This window comes from Lygodium microphyllum, chromosome 19, assembly GCF_053477565.2.
Source record: "Lygodium microphyllum isolate KBCC chromosome 19, Lygodium_microphyllum_v1.1.10, whole genome shotgun sequence".
NCBI lineage: Eukaryota > Viridiplantae > Streptophyta > Polypodiopsida > Schizaeales > Lygodiaceae > Lygodium > Lygodium microphyllum.
Window position 1 is genome coordinate 77,892,363 of NC_141153.1, and position 19,086 is coordinate 77,911,448.

The 19,086-nt window shown below is 40.8% G+C and overlaps 1 protein-coding gene across 3 annotated transcripts in view; it reads left to right on the top strand.

The window, feature by feature from the left end:
- PTAC14 (plastid transcriptionally active 14) overlaps positions 1–19,086 on the top strand; it is a 163,738-nt gene that overhangs the window by 50,862 nt on the left and 93,790 nt on the right. For all 3 annotated transcript variants that reach the window (XM_087700341.1, XM_087700338.1, XM_087700339.1), the window contains exons 6-7: positions 10,116–10,244; positions 18,633–18,722. In XM_087700341.1, the coding sequence (XP_087556467.1) occupies positions 10,116–10,244; positions 18,633–18,722 (219 nt within the window). The remainder of the gene's footprint in view (positions 1–10,115; positions 10,245–18,632; positions 18,723–19,086) is intronic.

Genomic DNA, 19,086 nt, shown 5'->3' on the forward strand with positions numbered 1-19,086 from the left:
CTTCTAGCCAGCAGGTTGTTATGCTTTAGCTGGATATTGAGAAGGTTTTTGATCATGTGAGCTGGTCTTTCTTGCGGCAATTAATGTCTACAATGGGGTTTGGAACCCGTATGATTTCTCTAGTTGATACTATCGGTGAGGGTGCTGTGGCCCGTATTGCTCTTAATGGAGGGATTACGGAGGAAATTGCCTTATCTCGGTCCCTTCGGCAAGGCTGTCCTCTCAGCCCTTTGATGTTTGCTTTGGTAACTCACCCCATGCTCTCATTACTGGATAAGTTGGTAGCTCAAGGTCAGATAGTTGACTTGACTCTTTCTGGCGGTGACCAGCTTGTGGGTCAATCTTTGGCAGATGATTCTTCTATATTCCTTAAGGCGGATCGTATTAATGTTAACCGGGCACTGGTGCCCTTGAATCTTTTTGCTTTGGCATCGGGTCTTCACATTAATACTCAGAAATCCACCCTTCTTTCTTGTACGGAGAATGATTTGCAAGCCTTGGGCTGGAATGGAATTGTGATCACAAGGGTAATATAACCAGGCACTTGGGATATCCTATTGGTGTGGAGGTTGCTCCCCGAGCCTTGCTGGATTGGATGGCCTCCCAAATTTATGACAGGTTCATGTATTGGAAATCCCAGAGTTGGCCACTATATGTTAGACTAAAAGTGGCTCAATGCATTATGATCAGTATGATCTCATTCTTTCTGCCATTGCTTCCTTAGACTAAGAAGTCCATTTTTGATTTGGTTTAGCCTACCAGATTTATGCTCTAGAAAAAGAAAGGCAATTGTTTGGGGCAGGTATGGATCTCCTGGCAGCATGTGACCACTCCGAAAAGGATGGGGGGTGCAGCTTTGCTACATGTCAATTTGCATATGGCCGCTTTGAGGCTATTCCTGTTGCAAAGTCTATGTACTCAGTGTCATCCTTGGTCAGACATTGCCAAATTCCTCATAGAAAAGACTGACATCTCTCATGGTAGCACAGTTATTGATGCCTCATGGTGGCATGTGATTAATTCTACAAGGCCGTTAAAGGTCTCCTAGTCTTTTCTCCTTTCTCATTTGATAGCTTCCTGGCAGGAGATTTCGGTGCAAGAAGAAATAGTGGCTTCTTCGAGGTTATTGGATTGGCCACTAAAAGATTTGCAGCGAGACAAATTCAATCAGATGGCTAGGTTGGGGTTGAAGACAATCCATGATGGCGTTATTCCTGGGCAGCCCTGTCTTTATTGCTTTAGGCGTATTTGTCAGTACTTTAGGGTGCCTCATGGATACATGGACATTTGTTCGTCCATCCAGGACAGTCTTCAGAGGTTCTTTCCTTTGCCTGGGTTACATGTTACAGCCATTGGATCCTTGGCGCGACTGGATGTTTGTGCTTCGTGATGACTTTGGGAAAAGGTGAGCTAATCAGATATATCATCAGATGGTGGAAGCCAAGAATTGGGTCATGGGGAAAGTGAATAGGTTATGGCATCGCAGGGATAGTAAAAAGAAGTGGCGGGAAAGATTTATCCAACTTTTGAAGTCTAAGGTCCCATATCAGGGAAAAGTGTTCATGTGGCGGTTGCTTATTGGGGGTCTCTCCAACGGGTGAAGTGTTCCGTGCTTGAAAAATCTCTGTTGGGCATTGTATTTTTTGCACTACGTGTGATGAGACATTGCTTCACCTCTTTCTCTCTTGCCTTGTGACGCGACATATTTGGAAATTCATTTCCCGTGTGTTGTTCTCGGTGACTCAGCACCGCCTACCGGTTCGTCCCTGGCTTATGGGAAATATGTCCTCTCTGCCCTCTTTGAGTTCAGATTGTTCTTGCCTATTTCATTTCCTCAGATGCACAGCCCTGTGGCATATATGGCGTACTCGGAATGCCTGTATTTTTGATGCAGCATTGGGCATCCATGGGCATGTGGCCCAGGTGCGTGGAATAGTGTTATGGCAAATCTCCTCTATGATGTTAGCGGAGCTGGTTCTTCCAGATATTGCTGCTCCCTGGCTGGCGATTGTTCGCTCTACTCCAGTTGTTCCTTCTGTCTGATCTATTAGTATTGTTCATGTAATAGGTTGTTCTGGTTGTTCTGAGAGCTTGTAGGCCTCATGTACATATTAGTTACACAGAGAGTGAGAGAGACGGAGTATGCTGACCTGATGGTCTATTGTAATAGAAAGTAAGAGTTATAGAGAGAATGTTGACCTGATGGTCTGATGTAAATATTCACTATCTAATTCAATTTTCTTCACGAAGAGAGAGAGAGAGAGAGAGAGAGAGAGAGAGAGAGAGAGAGAGAGATGATGGAAACTGTGTGCTCGCCTTGCCTTCCTAGTCACGCACTCGCCTTGCCTTCTTGTGCTTGCCTTGTATTCAACTGGATCTGCAACCACACTGCCCTACAGTATAGCTCATAAGACTGACAGAGAAACACACACACACAGAGAGAGAGAGAGAGAGAGAGAGAGAGAGAGAGAGAGAGAGGGAGCGAGCGAGGGAGCGTCTGCAAATTACACCTGTGGGGCGACCAGTTCTGACCTATGTGCTTAATACTGTGCTCTATGTGCTGTCCTTGAAAGGCATGTTCCTGCGTGCCACAGAGAGAGAGAGAGAGAGAGAGAGAGAGAGAGAGAGAGAGAGAGAGAGAGAGAGTCCTGAGATTCTAAGCAGGGCGTTTGTATAGTGATGGTGTTCTGCTCTTCTTCTGCTGTCTTAAGTGAAAGCAACGTGTTTTCTGACCTATGGCGTGTGTACAGACAAGGTTTTACTCACAGTTTGACCTTCAGATTTGAGCTCCAATCCAATGCAGATCTACAGTTATTACCTTAGACAGTGTTTCTAACCTATGGCATGAGTACAGACAAGGTGCTACTCACAGTTAGACCTTCAGATTTGAGCTCCAATCCAATGCAGATCTACAGTTATTACCTCAGACAGTACTTGTTGTCGCATCTGCAATTTTGCGCAGCACTCACAAAGATTGGACTTTTATCATGGTTAATATAGAGGCGTCGAGTGGTATTGATGTGGCTTTCCTTGGACATGGGAATGAGAAAGAATTGGTTGAGTCGGTTGATGAACCGGTTTTGCGTCCTCCAGATTCGCCTCAACAAGGTGTTCATGGTTCTTGCTTGTAGGCAAATGAGCCTTTCCAGTTCATGGTTGCCACTGCCAACAATCTTATGTTTGATTAAGTTCATGGGGTAAAGTGAGCTCTTGACCGGAAGGGGATCATGTGGTTGTTGTCATGGAAACTGACTTAGTTTTACAGCAGATTGTTGCGTTTCATGAGAGGGCAGCCATCCTTTATTTTGCGGGTAGGACTCCTTTGATTGCTCAGATTTGTACTTGGCTGCAATCCATGCTTGTGAGTGATGATTTGTGTCATGATGATGTTCTTGGGGAAGTGCAAGCTCCTCTTGTGGAAGAGATTTATGATGGAGTGAAGGGGTTTTTTAAGGTCCTTTTTCATACTTAAAATGTGCATGCTCGCTTTATGCTACGTATTCCTTTGTTTTTGGATGGTCAACTGGTCGGCAAGGACGCCCAATCTGGGTGGAGGTAGTTAATTTTCCTGCACATGTTTGGAGAGCTCTTCCTTTGATTTTGAGTTCCGTTTGGCGAGGTCTTGGTGGAGCCCTGTTTGGCATCCCGTAATACAAATAGGGCTTGTATACTTTGGGACAGGGAAACTTCGGCCTACTAAAATTTGTTTTGAGGTCCCTGGGTTACAGACATTGGTTTTTGAGCTCAAATGAGGGACATTTGATGGACATTGCTTTCGATGTGGCCAATTGGGCCACTTTATTTCTTAATGTAATAGTAGCCCTGAGGTTTTGTACGTTCTTTTGACCTTGACATGGATATGCAAGAGCGTGATCCTGAGCCTTTGACTCAACATCAAGATATTGCTCTTCCTGTGCCTCTTGCCCTGCATGGACGTGATAATGGAAATAAGGATGTTTCCGAGGTTGGTATTGAGCGTGAGTTGCATTCAATTGGTCGGGATTTGCCTCCTCAGGATGATTCTTGGGGTCACTATGGTTAGATGCAATGCTCGACACGAATCTCATTGAACTCTTGCTCACCCATCTCCTCATCCTATTACTCAAAGTTTTCAACGCAAAGCTAGGGGTTCTTACATGAAAATTCAATCTTTGCGTTTGTGTGGTTGATAAAAGTGCTCGTGGGAGGCTGTTGCCCCCTTAGGATGTTTTTTGTTCTCAGCAACAACAGTTTCCTTCTCATGCTTTGATTGCTAGTTTGCAAAGGGCGGATCTTGTGGATGTCATCCATAGTGAGATGGAGAGATTTCAGGCTACTACTTGATCTCTTTTTGCTAATCCAAGTGTCTTTTATTGTCAAAAGTGACTAGCAAGCCTTCAAACCAATTCGCCCCTTGGTTTGCTTATGGATTTGGCCTTCATCATGCTCCTTGTGAGACAAAATTTGCCCCACATTGATATTGGTTGGTTGGTCTCTTGAATCTCCTTGAAATTATTTAATTTTAGTTGTTTGAATTCAAGTCCTAGGTCTTCAATTCTGAGCATGCATCCTGAGGTGGCATTCAAACTCTAATTTTTGCTATAGATTACGGTTTATAACAAAGTTTTTCCAATGTTTCCACCTTTGAATATTGAAATTGTTGGAAAATGTTGAGGGGAGTTGAGAAATGGCTCTAGGATGAGAAAGAATGTCAAAGAGAGGAATTTGAGACTTCCATCGCGAGAAAATGGAAGAAATCAATTGCTAACCCATTTACATAGCCGTGAAAGCTATCTCCATTGATGGAACACATTGAACATGATGTTATTTGGCAGAAAGCTGTCTCCATTGATGGAATACACTGAAGATGAAGAAAGCTGTCTCCATCTATGGAACACACGGGACACGATGTTATTTGTTTGAAATAGCCCTTAACAATTCTTGTAGCAACTATGGCAGCCTTCTTTGTGTCTCTCTTAGCTAGGACAAGGTTCGAATGATGCTCTCTGCCTCTCTGTCTTAGCCTTAAAACCTCTTTCCCACTTCCATGTGCATGCTTTACTAAGTGGCAGCCTTTGAATTTCATTTTTTAGCATTATCTAGCTTATTAAATTGATTTTTGAAATATTGATTCTGAAAATTAATTTAATAATTATTCTCGTGCCTAGAAAAATAATTCCACTAACCAATAATTAAATTAGCTAGGCTAATTTGTCTCCCAAGTGTTTCTAAGGAGTTATTGACCCGTGGAATGACATTAACTATTTAATTAATGCCTAGTCTCTAATGCCACGACTGACATCAGTGGCCAATAAATCAGTGTAGGCCCAAATCCAACACTGAGTATCACCTAGTACCTGTTAGACATAACTTCTTTCAACTTTTGCCTTTTGCATAAATTGATATCTCGAGGTCTTGGGTTCTGCACTGTGAAATAATTAACTTGCACCTCAATTGTGCAAGTCACATTAGCACATTTGATTAACTTTTAATTAAATGCTAACCAAAACAATAAAATTTCACGTCCTTGTTAAGAGATACGAGAAATGGAGATAAGTTGATGGTTGAAGGTGGCCAACTTCTTGTAGGACCTTTACATTGACATGGCTTTCTCTTTGACCTTGAAGCGGAGGAAGAGCTGGAAAAGAAGGTGTTGTATTGAATCTATTGGTTTGCTGCCTTGCAAAGCCATAGTGAGAGAAGAGGGAAATTGAGGGATTTGATGATGGAGTGGAGGATTAGGAGATGGTTGGGATCAACTTTGGGACAATCTTCAATTGTTGTGCATGAATTTAAAGCAAGGAAGTTAACATAGAATGAGAGAAAATGAGCTCTTTTTATTTGATAAAGAGAGACTTAGTGCAAAGAGGTAAAGTGGAATACCACAAGACAAATGTTGAGTTAGATGTCATGAAGTGTGATAAATGGTGGGACTCTTGGAAACTTGTGTGACAAGTGTCTTGATGCTTTTCTATTCTTGATGAACTTCTTTTTGGGGTTGAGAATTGTCAAGAATAGAAATACGCAAATTTAATAAGCATTGTGAGAATAGGATCTTACTAGTTTTAGATGTCATCTCTATTTTTTAGGACTAACATTTTTAGGCCAATTGGAGCTCCTAAAATTTAAGGATCTCCTAAAGTTTAGGGATCCCCTAATATGAGTAGCATGTGAAAGCTCTTTCCGAGTACATGAACATTACAAAAATAGTTGGAATTCTCATACGAGTGTTCTATGCAAAGATATGTGGATTCCAAGCTTCTAGTTGATATATGCACATTGTACAAACTTTTTATGGTCATACCATTTTGCTGATTGTAAGTGTCTACTTTGGCGGATCTTTCCCATATGTCAAGGTGTTCCTCTTTTTGTGTGCGAGTGTGATCGTGATATGCTGGAGTTCTAGTTAGATGTGCCCAATCGGGTAATATAGGTGGAAGTATGTATTATCTTTCTTTTAACCCACCATGTGGGTCCATCATAACTTGTGACCTCTCATTAGTGGTGATATCTAATGCACTTTTCTAGATATCTTTCAATTCCAAGGGAAAGATATTCAATAGATAATTGATTATGCAAATTAATAAAAAGATTACAATGGTTTGTTTTTTTGGTTGTGTTGTGACAATTTGTTCTATCAATGATGAGATATGACATGGATAAATGATAACGACCATTTTGGTTCATAGGTAATTTTGTGCTCAAGTAGATATTAATATGACTGCCTTCTTCTTTTTCTCTTTTTTTTTGTAGGATTTGATGTCTTGATAAAGAATCAAGTATGTATAAGGCCCTTTGGCAACATGTAAGTCCCATATAAAAGGTGTCGTTAGAACTCAAGGAGAGGTTGACACACTGATCTATAATCCTTGGTTATAAAAAACCATGGATGCACACATGCACATAGAGACACGCACAAGGCTTATGGTTGGCTAGAAGGCCTGATGCATATATGTTTACTTATTTAATTTAAGCTTCTAAATGGGAAAAAAAGAGAGAGTTTATTGCAAATCGCAAGCATGGACTTTCCATGTGCATCTTAAAGTGGCCTAGACAATTGTGCTGCCCATGCTTTCCTATTATTTGCCACTTGTACCTTGTTCGAAGACCATCTTGAGGGATATTGCTTTGTTAGTTGGCACTCAGATGGTTGTTTTTCCCAAGCTATGTGCTTTGGTCAGCAATCTTGGGTCTTCATCGTATGCTTCTTTCTTGAACATAGGGGTGTTGTGCATGGGAATGATGGGATACTAGATACATGCCTCTGAATGGCATGTACTCAATACTGATCAGTGTGTTAGTCTTGTTGACTCTCTTGATCTGCTCATGGAAAGTGATGCTTTAGGAATCTGGTTGGCATCCAAGCCATGATTGTTTGTAGGACAACTCCATGTAAGCTGAGTTGCTAGCTGTCTCCAAGATTGTGTCATGGGAAGGAAAGCAACATGCTAGACCTAGGTTTAATCGAATATGACATGGCTCGGATTGATTTCTATTGATGATGCAGCTTGACGACACAGCAAATCTTGAGTTCTTTCTGGTCAGTGGGACAGATATTTCATGTCCCAAGAGGGGAGGGCAGGTTGGGGGGGAGGGGCCATGGAGGTAGGGAGGTTATAGCTCTCAGGTTGATGGTTTTTTCCTTAGTTTATGGTGGATGATAATGAATCTTGCAACACGGTTGTATATTTGCTTTTGTAGGCCATTTTTTGACATGTTGAAGCTATCAATATAACCTTTGCTCTCTCTCTCTCTCTACACACACACACACACACACACACACACACACACACACACACACACACACACATAGGTATGTACATATGTATGTATGTATGCCCTCATTTTCCTCCTTTCATTTTTTGCACTTCTTGATCATATAATCTTCTCTCTGTGAATGTTCTATAAATTGGTGCCACATATTATAGTACAGATTTTTGCTCTTATCATATATTTATTTCTTAACTATCTAGAAGGAATTTTTACTAGAATCTCAAATTTGAAAAAACACTTGTGTTGGTCCCTAACTCCCCTTCAATGAAAAAAGGGAAGGGGAAACAACTTGAGACATTTTATAAAAATTGAAGTTTAGTTTTTGCAGGTTTTAGAAAATGCTGTGTAAGCAAGTGAAATTTTTATTTTGTTTTCTTTGTTTGTATCTTGTTTTTCGACACATCGATTTGTCTTGTGTATCTTAGCCTTCTCTTTTCAGAGAAAATTGAAAATTCTCTTAACTCACCCCAGAACAAAGTGTCCCAAGGCAAGAACCAATTACAAAGCAGCCTTGTAAGGGACTTCCATGTCAAGAATTATATAACAAGGGGAAGTCTATTATAAAGCTTGAGTGAACGGCAAGTTAAGAGGTCTATAAAGCCAAACCATGTGGGTCTAGAAGGGGAAAAAGTTGCTAGAATCCCATGTCCTGAGAAAAGCATCTCTCCTCTTCCTCATAGTCTCTGAGCTGCCCTGTATTCTCTCCCATTTCCCATGAAGAGTATGCACAGTGTTCAGATCCTGGAGAGAGTCTATGCAGTAGATATGTCGAGAAAATCCATAGCCTGCTGGCTACAACTAGCTATCGATATGTACCAAGCAATAATGCTAGCTATGAGCTCCCATCTGTGACAATGTCCTTGAGTCCATGCTTTCTATGAGAAATCTGGTATGAAAGTCATGCTCATAAGCTGTGCAGAGATGAGATAAGCTTGACATCCCTGTACATCCTCATGTCCACAAGCTGGGCCTCTTTTAGTGACCCATGCAACTGTCCCCCACATAGCAATCACAAAATCTGTAGTGCCATGAGACACCATCCTAAGGGCTCTCGTCGAGGTCTCAGCCTTTTTGCAATCCCATAAGCAATGCCTTTGAGTCTCCTCATGCTCCCCACATCTAGTGCAAGGAATAGGGTCTCTACCATAACCAAGCCATGTACCAACTGCTGAACTCTTGTGTGCTAGTAACCAAAGAAAGAGTGAAATCTTTCTTGGTCTAAACTTGTCCTCCAATATCCTCCAGAAGTTTGCTAGGAAAGGTTGTGATATACCCTGGATAGTCCTGTGCTCAGGTGTAGCTAGTGCCACTCTAGTCGTACTCATCTAGCTCCCCAACCTAGTGGTATAGCCAAAGAAGGGGACACCTTGAGGCATCATTACAAATGGATCTCTCCATATCCACTCCCAAGCATGCTAGTGAAGCCTCTCAATGTCTCCATCCATCTTTCATACAAGTCTGAGGGTATGGGTCTAAGTACCAAATTCTATCACGATGAGCCACAACTCTAATCCTTTGTCAAGAGCATCTTGTGAACTCTAACTAATCCAGATCCTCTCACGTAGGTCTGCCATCCATCTCTACTGAAAAAATACACACTGTCTCTTTTTCGGAAGAAGGCCCCTCACAATGAGCTTTACCATAAATGATCTACTCTGAGATCTGGGTCAATAAACCCCAACCTCATCTGGATCTAGACTGGATGATAACATCCCAAGCTACCTTGGTCCTCGCAGGGCTACCATCTCTGCCTGACTGAATGAAAATCCTGATGAGCTGCTTTAGGTGGTCAATGCATGACCTAGAGAAGGCCCAACAAGAAGTTATGTACCACATGCTGGCTAACAGATAGCTCTGTGTGCTGGCTGATGTCCTTATCTATCATCTTGGCTCTCAATCCCTCTAGAGCAGCAGCTTAGAAGCTCTCCTGTGTATCTTAGCCTTGTGATATGTACATTGTGTATTGTGCAAATTCATGTTGAACTTGATATTTGAGTCAGCTACCCACTGTTTTTGAGCTACCAAAATGGTTATAAATTATTGGATGAGTGAAGAGTACTGTGTAATAATTAGAGATACAAAAGAATGATTCATGAACAGTACCGTTTAATAAGTAAATATATGAAGAATGATTCAATCTGCATGTCTGAACTTGAAAGATATCTTTAATCAAATTGGAAACACATTATTAATGGAAGCTATAAAGTCATAACAAAAGAGAATAAGGAGCACGTTGAGAGTTGTTTAAGAGGAGTTGATCTTTGGTGGGACCCTGATGAAAAAACAAATACTCTTTGGAGCTCAACATTTATTGTGTTCTTACTTGCTTGTCGCACCTGAAATTGTGATGTGGGTTCCTGCAGAGTGACTGGGATATCAGGCTAGCATGTCTTCTTCTGCTGGCTATGGATACAAAAGGCAATTTCTGGCAGCTGTACACAGATTTTCTGCCTGATACTGCCGAGTGTCCAAGCCTGTTGTTGGCCACAGAGGTTTGTGTCCCCTAATTCCCTCATTATTTATTTGTATGTTTGAAACTTTCTTTTAGGTGGGTTGATAAACTGGGACTCACAGAGAAGCATAGTGTGGTTCTAATTGAGCCGTAAAGCATCAAACTGATGTACTAATGTTTGAACACAATGTGAAGTTAACAAGAGAAGGTAAATGTAAAACACTTTTTTTCTATATGGATGTTTATTACTTGTAACTTATTGCTCTGAAGTGAAAGCTCATGGAAGACGTGTGACAACCTTTTTTTCTGAGAGAAGAAAATTCCATCAATGACAACTTGGAGCAAAATTCTTCTGATGTGTGACTCCATCTTTCTAACTGGAGATTCTCCTTGCATATTGCTGTTGCAGTGGGAGACTAGTTTGCTTTTCAAGGAGCTATGACAAGAGATCCACTCGCAGAAACTACAGGGATTGAGGCACCAAGAGTTGTGGTAGAGACAATGACAGAAGGAGTCCTTCTCAAGTAGAGAATAGATTCAACTACCTCTCAGAACTAGATAGTCTCTTCTCCAGACAGGAAATCTTGGAGTCATTGCCACTAGTGGAGACAAGATATCCACTTTCAAGGTGGATGATCAGTCAGCTTCAAAGAGGGGACATGGATCAGGCATAGTGCACGGGCTGTTTTGAACAGAGGATTGGAGTAATAGACACACAATGAGAGGAGATGATACAATTACCTAGACCCAATCACTTGATTGATGGTTGGAGGCATTGGGCCTATCAAAGGAGGCCTCTATAGAGTTACAATGGGAACTAGGAAGTGAGTTTGAAGAGATCCACAGACTACTTCAAGAACAGGGGGATAGTGATAGAAGAGAAGAGGCTTCTCTTCGATTGTGGTTGGTAATAATTGATAATGGCTATATGAAACAGATCTTTAGGCTCTAATGATTGAAGAGAAGATTCATTCCTTGACAGACTGCTGCAAGCACAGTGGATAGTGATTGAAGAGAAGAGGCTGCCGCAGCCTCTTCTCTTCAATTGTCATCGATAGTGTTCGATGAAGGCCATATGAAATAGATCTCCGGGCTTCAATGATAATAGCAACTAGAAATCTAATTTCAAAATAAAAAGAGTCTTATCCGTGAAGGCATTCTTATCCATAGGTATCCAACGAAAACGAACCCTTATATAGGGTCCTAGACAGCTTGAGTGCGTAATCTATTTCCCTATCTTTGACAATGGATTGGTCATCTTTGAGACAATGGATTTGTCATCCTCAAAGATGACCTAAGCGCCATGCTTGTTAAAAGTAGAGATAGACAATAAGCTCTTTGTAATGCGAGGCACAAACAAGACATCTAGAAGCATGACGTCAAAACCATTTGCAGCAGTAATAGTGATTGTCCTAATGCCACAAAAATCATAATTGTTGCTGTTCGCATATGTAACACACTTCCTAGCAACCGCTGAATGAAAGAGGAAAACAAATACTTCCTAGAAGTGATGTGCTTTGAAGCTCCTGTAAAGAAAATACCCTAACACAAAAGCATAAACAGAAACCGTACGACAAAGCACAAACTGATAAAAGAACACAGTTAGGGTTAGGGTTAGGGTAACTCAGAGACAATGAACACAATGAATAAATGAAATGATATAACTACTAATAATACGATGCTCATGCAGCAAACACACTATGCAGTGAATGAATCCTGAACCTCGAACTCCTGTATCTCAAGGATTAGGGCAGGGGTAATGAGCTGGAGAGTGTGTCGTACTTCGAACGGATCCCGAATTGCAGCAAGGCAGCCCCCGGATGTTGAATACTAGCAAACGCAAGAATGTTAGCTGGATCTGATGCAGACTGTAGTCTAGAGAGAGAGTGTGCAGAAAACGCAGGCTATAGAGGGAGGTAGACAGCAAACGCAGGCAGTGTGGAGGCTAGCGACAGTTGAGAATAGAGAAAAATTGTTAGTCGCAGCAGTTGGGGCGTGCAAATGCAGCAGTTTGCTGATGTGGTAGACTTTATGACAGTAGTGCAGATGACCAGTAGTCAGTCGCCAGGCAGAAATAACAGCAATCAATGTGTGGAGGGTTGGAAACAGGCGCCAGACTGCAGGGAACAGTGATGGACAACAAAGGTTGAGATGTCCTCCGTGAACGGAGTGTGGGCAGCAAGCTGATAACACTTGAAACTTGCAAAAATGAGATTGAGAAAAGAGTGGAGGGTTGGTTGCCAATTTATAGAAAATTAGGGTTCTAGATCCTCTCCCACTTAACTCTCTCGATTTGCTTCCCGTCAAGTAAAAAATGCATAGTCCTTCACAAGGTTGACTGAAGCATCACCATCGGTAGAAACGTTGGCTAATGTCTCTTGGACAACTAAAACGGGAGTCCTTTTTTTTCTCTTTAGCTAATCTATTATGACATAAATCAATATAGTGACCTCCCTTATTGCAATAATTACATTTTTGTTTCTTTTTAGACTTTTTTATGTCTTGGACAGTCTTATTTGATGCTTGTCTAGCATCACATTTACTGATTTTTTGCATTTTGCTTGACTTTTCCTTTGCCTTTGGACTTGGAAAGTATAGCCACATCTCCTGAACGCAATGCAACATTATTTTGAGTTTGTTCCTCTTACAACAAGAGGCCTTTCAACTCCACAAATGGAAGGGGCTATCCCATCCTCCCCCTCCCTTCTCCAAAGACAACATAGAAGAGGTGCAGAAACCTAGATACGACTCTAGAAGAGAGGTCAATGTAATGTTTACCAATTCACCATTCTAAATAATTTCATTTACATTGACCAATTGCTCATGTAAATCTTGTATGTGAGTAAGGTGATCTGTCATGCTATCATCCTCATCCATGTACACATTGGTCAACTCTCTATGGAGATAAGATATTTTGGCCTCGTTACATGTTGCAAACATACGCTCAAGTACATCCCATGCTTATTTTGAGGTCTTACAAGAGGGAATGTGTGGAATGATCAATCTTTTCATTGACGAGGAAATCAAAGAAAGTGAATGTGCATCTTTTGAGTTGCATCTCCTTTGATCCTTGGTAGGAGGGGTAGCAGCATCAACAGCTTGTCCTGTAGCGTTACTTTGAGGTGCATGACCTCGTGGTTGTTGCAAATCACCTATAACATAGTTCCACAAGTTCTTCGCTACAAAATGGTGGCGGACCATAATACTCCACAATGGGTAGTTTGATGCATCAAGTTTGTCTTTCTGATATAGGACACCAAGGATGTTGCTCTGATCACTAGTCCCTTGACATGCCATGCTGTTAGTAATGGACAAAGATTTGCAGCTAAATACCTCTCTGCTAAAGTATAGATTGTACTCCTCAGATTACCAGAAGTCCCCTTCATATTATACAACAAGTACCAAACTATCACACAAATGCCAGAGTGTGCCCAATTTGATCCAAATTAGCACTCAGCCAATAAATAATAGCAATGCACTACTATACCACACGTGCCTTGTAATGCGTGTCCTCAAAAGTACAAATTACAATAACTTAATGCGGATTCTTACAAAAATTTATTAGATTTTTTCAAAATTTTCTGCTCAATCTATTTGTAATAGCAATTAAATGCTACTGTACCCCTTGTTTGCTACCGTGGAAAGCGTGTTGGGCAAAAGCCTCGAATTTCTTTCGAAAATTTCAAAGAACTTGAAGAAATTCTTACCTTTCAGCTTGCATTTCCACAGTAATGTCACCTCGGGGTGCGTGCCAACAGGGAACAACAGCTGGAATCCGCCTCATGATGTGTGCCAGAGCCTCTAGGACAAAAGACCCCAAATTTATTGTGCAGATGTCAATGAAATTGTGCAATGTTGGTGTTCTCGAATGAAGATTTACAAACGTGGGATTGCAATTCTAGCAAAAGTGTCAAAACTTTTGGCGGGAATGTCAAAGAAATTGTGAAATTTCTTCAAATTGCTTGTCAAATTGAACATTGGGAGTGAGAATTGACAAAAGCCCCAAATTTTGGGCGGCACAAATTGAGATTTAGAAAGAGACGGCCAAATTAGATGGGAAATTGCAGAAATTTCGGAAAAATGCCAAATCTGAAAATTAGGGTTTCTGCACTTTTAAGGGTTTGCAGAAATTCTCAAGCAGGGCTGAGAATATGGTGGAGAGAGGTGTGAAAATAAGGGTCAGAACTGAAAACAGCAAGACCTCCTTCAAAAGAGTAGCTCTCGGGCTGTGTGCAAGTTGTGTACGGGACTGCGCATAGGTTACACGCAGGCTGAAAACAGCAGCAGCTCGTACCTCTCTTCCGTGGGAAGAGAGCTGGCTGACAGTAACAAGAGCTTAGGCTGGGTGGCATTGGTTGACACTGGCTGAAGTGAATCCAAATGTTGGAAAATGACAACTAGCTTTGGAGGAGAGAAAACAGAGACAATGAGAGTGTGTTGAAGCAAAAGAGTAGAGTCTACTTGCTGAATTGAAAGAATGAGAATGAAAAGTACAAGATAGGCCTAAGATAGGCCTCGCTCTAACTCAACTAGAGTTAACTGACTCTAACTCTAACTGCTAAGAGTGGTGACACAACTTATAACTTTAGTTGTGTTCACACTAAGAATTGAAAAAGAAATAAAGACTTAAACATTGGGCATTGCCCATAGAATTGGCAAATTCTAACAATTGTTGCATCTTTGTCGCTTGGGTGTAACGGTTGGCGAGCCTTTAAAAAATGGACAATGTGATGTTGGGTTCTTAAGGGGTTTCTGGCATGTGGGGTATTTTTGGCTATTGGGGGCCCACGAAGTGTTCGTAAAAGTGGAAGTTGGTGAAGCTAGTGCGGATGGGGTTGCTAGTTTAAGATTTTTGACTACTTTCCATTGTCCCTTAGTCTGCCTTTGTTGCTAGAAGCACCCTTTGTCAAGTGTGAATTCGATCTCTTTGTTGTTTGTACTAGCTCCTCTTTTGCCTAAGGATGTGTTGTCTCTTGCCGGTTTGCGTGGCTTCTCCCATGTAGAGGATACTTGCTACCTCCCTCATCCTGAAAGGAAGTTTGTTGTGAACTTGTCCTAGGAGAGTTTATTGCGCGATGATCCGTCATCTTGTAGAGAAAAGTTGTTAAGGGATGCCTAAATATGAGATTTTCTTAATTAGGAATCTTTTCGCCAATGGATGGAATCCTAATAGTCTAGGTGATGGGTATCAAGAGATCTTGTAGGGACAATGATCTTGTCCAAGGGTTAAAAGTGGGGGTTCTCCGAGATTTTTTGCAAAGGTCTTATCTCTATGTAGGACATGGCCAAATGCTTTGCCAAACTTGGATAGGTGGGGAATGAAGTACTCATCGAGGCTTGGAAAGAAGATAGTGATAGCAATATCATTTCCAAGTGTAGAAAGGTTGCAGCTTTTGACGCATTTGTTGAAGTATACTATCAAAATTTTTTACAAGTGGGCTAGAGCATGCCACATCCATATGCCTGAGTAAGCTGAAGAGGGAGGCAGCTTGGGCAAGGAAGTTGAAGAAGGCTGTAGGGGTACAAGAGGAGGGTGAAGAGTGTGCTCCAGCTAGACAATGAATTTCTCATGTGTACATAATTGAGCTTTACATACCACATACTCTGAAGCCTTCATAGTCCTTATTGAGGTTACTATCAGTTGATGGAAGACATTCATAAATGCAATGCCATTGATGTATCAACACATCCTTAGCTTTGAGTGTTGTTCTAACTAGACAAATTGTCTCTCATGCATAGAATTGAGGTTTACTTTTGACAAAGCCGCATGCTTTGAAGTCTTCATAGTCCTTAATGAGTCTAACAAAGACCTTCAAAAAGACTTCCATTTAAAATGCTCGACATTGCTACTTTCAATGAATCGAGTGAAAGTTCATGGAAGACATGCACAAATGCAATACCATTGATGCAGCAACACTTAGCATTGAGTGTGCTCCAACTAGACAAATTGTTTCTCATATGCATAGAATTGAACTTTACTTTCAAGAAAGCTGCATACTTTGAAGCGTTGATAGTCCTTGGTAAGGTTAAGAAATGCCTTTGAAAGGACTTCCCTTTGAGGTGTTTTTGGCACCTTGAAAGTGAAATCACACAATTATTTTACATTGGAAGGGAATTCATTAGGAATACATGCAACATTTTGTGTTTATCTAAAGCATCGTAAATGGTGGAGGTAGGTTATGTTTGTACTCTAAAGGTTGAGTGAAACTAGCCTTCCCTCTTGTATAGGTGGTCAATAACCTGATCAAGCACTAATTACACCAAGCACAAAATGCACCTAAACAAAAGTACAAATGTTACCAATCAATCTTGGACATGGGACACCCGGTTGGCCTAGAAAATTGGTACCCCTTGCAAGATTTCTTTGACTTGTATTGCTAAAGGTTGAACTACACTAAGATCCGGTCTAATCTCCTTCAATCTTTCAATCTTTAGTCCATAGCAATTAGCAAGTCTGCAAACGAATTTTCCCCTTGGTTTGCTCGGTGATTGGCCTTCAATTTGCTCCTTGGAAGACAAACTCTGCCCCAAACATAATGTTGATTGGCTGGGCTCTTGAGATTCTCTGAAATCCCCAAATTTCGCCTACTAAATTTCAAGCATTAGGCCCAAATTTTTGAGCACTCTTCCTAGAGTAGATGGTAAACCCTGATTCTTGTTGTAAAATAGGGTTTAGCAACAACAATTCTTCAATTGCACCGTCCTGGGATTGAATGCTGTGAATGGCTGACAGCAGCCCACCATCGATAGGAGCCCCACATGCAGATGCCATCCCTTTGGGGCGCCAGAATTGGTGTCATCTGCTCGTAGATGGCCTACATGGCTGTCACGTGTGTTTTGATAGGCTAGGGGTAGGTTTTTGAGAGCCTCCAATGGTTGGAAAATTGTAGTAGGAGCTCTCTCCTTCCTCTTCTAACCTCCACAATGTTGGTATGAGGCTCCAAAAGTATCTAATAGCTTTTCCCTCAGCTGCATGAGAAAGTTTTGTGAGGTGGTAGCGTTCTAATTGCATTTTTAAAGCAACTTTCAGCCCAATTAAATTTATTTTTAAAATATTAAATCTGAAGATTGATTTAATTAATTATTCTTGCTTAGAAAATTACCAGCCAACAATAATATGGCTAGGCCAATTTGTCATTTAAGCAATCCCAAGCATCTGTTAGCCCTTGAAGTGGCATTAATTAATTAATTAATGGTTAGTTCCTAATGTCACTAGTGACATTAATGGCTAAGAGAAATATTCTAGGCCATATTTGTCACCAAGCACCACCTAGTACCTGACTAATATAAGTTATTACAGCTTTTGCCTTTGACACCCACTGACACCTTGGGGTCCCGTGCCTGTCATTTTGAAATAACTAACTTGCAAATAACATGTGCATCCCACATTTCCACATTTGATTAACACCTAATCAAATGCCAAGCAAAGCATCAAAATTTGATGTCCTTGTGACACTAAGTATCTTAAACTCAAGGTTCTCCTTCTCCCTTATGTCTCAATATATGGATGCTCTTGTAGATGCTTATGCATATAATGATGCAAAGGAAAACATATAATTATGAACGCTTGCATGCCTACAATCAATTAATCACATATTGATGTAGAGGGAGAGGTAATATGTAGAGGTCTCATCAAGCACTTGTTTTTAGGTATTTTTGTATTATGCACATATCAGCATAGCCCATCAAACATTTCAAATATCGTTTAGTCTAGGGAAAAATGAGAGAATGTGGCATTGAGGGAGCTGGAATATGTTGAAGGCTTGTTAAGTACCATGTTTTGAGTGTTTTTGTATGTCAAAATGTTGGCTAACACCAGAAGTTTGTCTTATAACAATGTTGGCATTATTGTCTATAATGAAGGTGCAGATAGAATTTGTTTGTGTCAGAGAAGAGAAAAATTTTGATTAATAAGTCTCCTCAGAACAAAATATCCCAAGGCAAAATGGAAAATACAAAGCAACCTTGTAAGGAACTTTTGTATCAAAAAATATGTAATATGGGAAGTCTATTTCAAAGATTGAATATATAACCTGTGGGGAGGTCTAGAAAGCCAGACCATATGGGTCTTGGAAAGGAAGAAATTGCCAGAATCCCATGTTCCCAGACAGATAGAATTTAACTGCACTGTCCAGTTGTTGAATTACTAATCCTTTATGTTCTGAATACTCAATACTTATCTTATTAGATGAACATAAGACTTTCGAGCTCTTAAATTCCCACAGTTTCGCTTGCTGGATTTAGGAAATAATTATGCCTAGCAGTATTCTGTATGAATGAGAAACTTTATCCAGCATCAGAGTTTTGGAAAAGAAGAAAGTTAAACAATTCACTCTTACTTTTGATGTGTTTCTTTCTCTCTTTTATGGGGCAAAGTTAGATTGCTGTTTCAATTACATGCTTTTTGGCTTATTTGGGTGCATTTTAGGGAGAGCTTTCGGAGCTCCAGGATAGTGAAATGGCTCAAAGGATAAGACAACAACAAAAGAAAGCAGATCATGCATGGGTAAAGAACTGGGTAATGATCTGAACTCTGTTTGTGAGCTAAGAGGAACTATCTGTGATGTTTGACTTTCTATGTTTTGGAGTTCACAAGTCTAATCATGAACCACAGCTGACTTGAAAGGCTTTACAGTCTACATATGAGTTTGCTGCCCACTCTCTTTAACAATGTTTAATCTAGTGCCTTTTAGTTTCTAGCAGAGTGACTTTATGTTTTGAGCAATGTTTGATTTGCTTAGGAAAGCAGAAGTTATGCAGGTCAGTCCATTTCAAAAATTTCCAGCTGTGGGATGCTCTATTGAAAGTAGAAATTGCTGCTGTTGAGCAATGTCTGATTTGAATAAAGAAGCAGAAGTATGTGCATCTCAGTCCATTCAAAT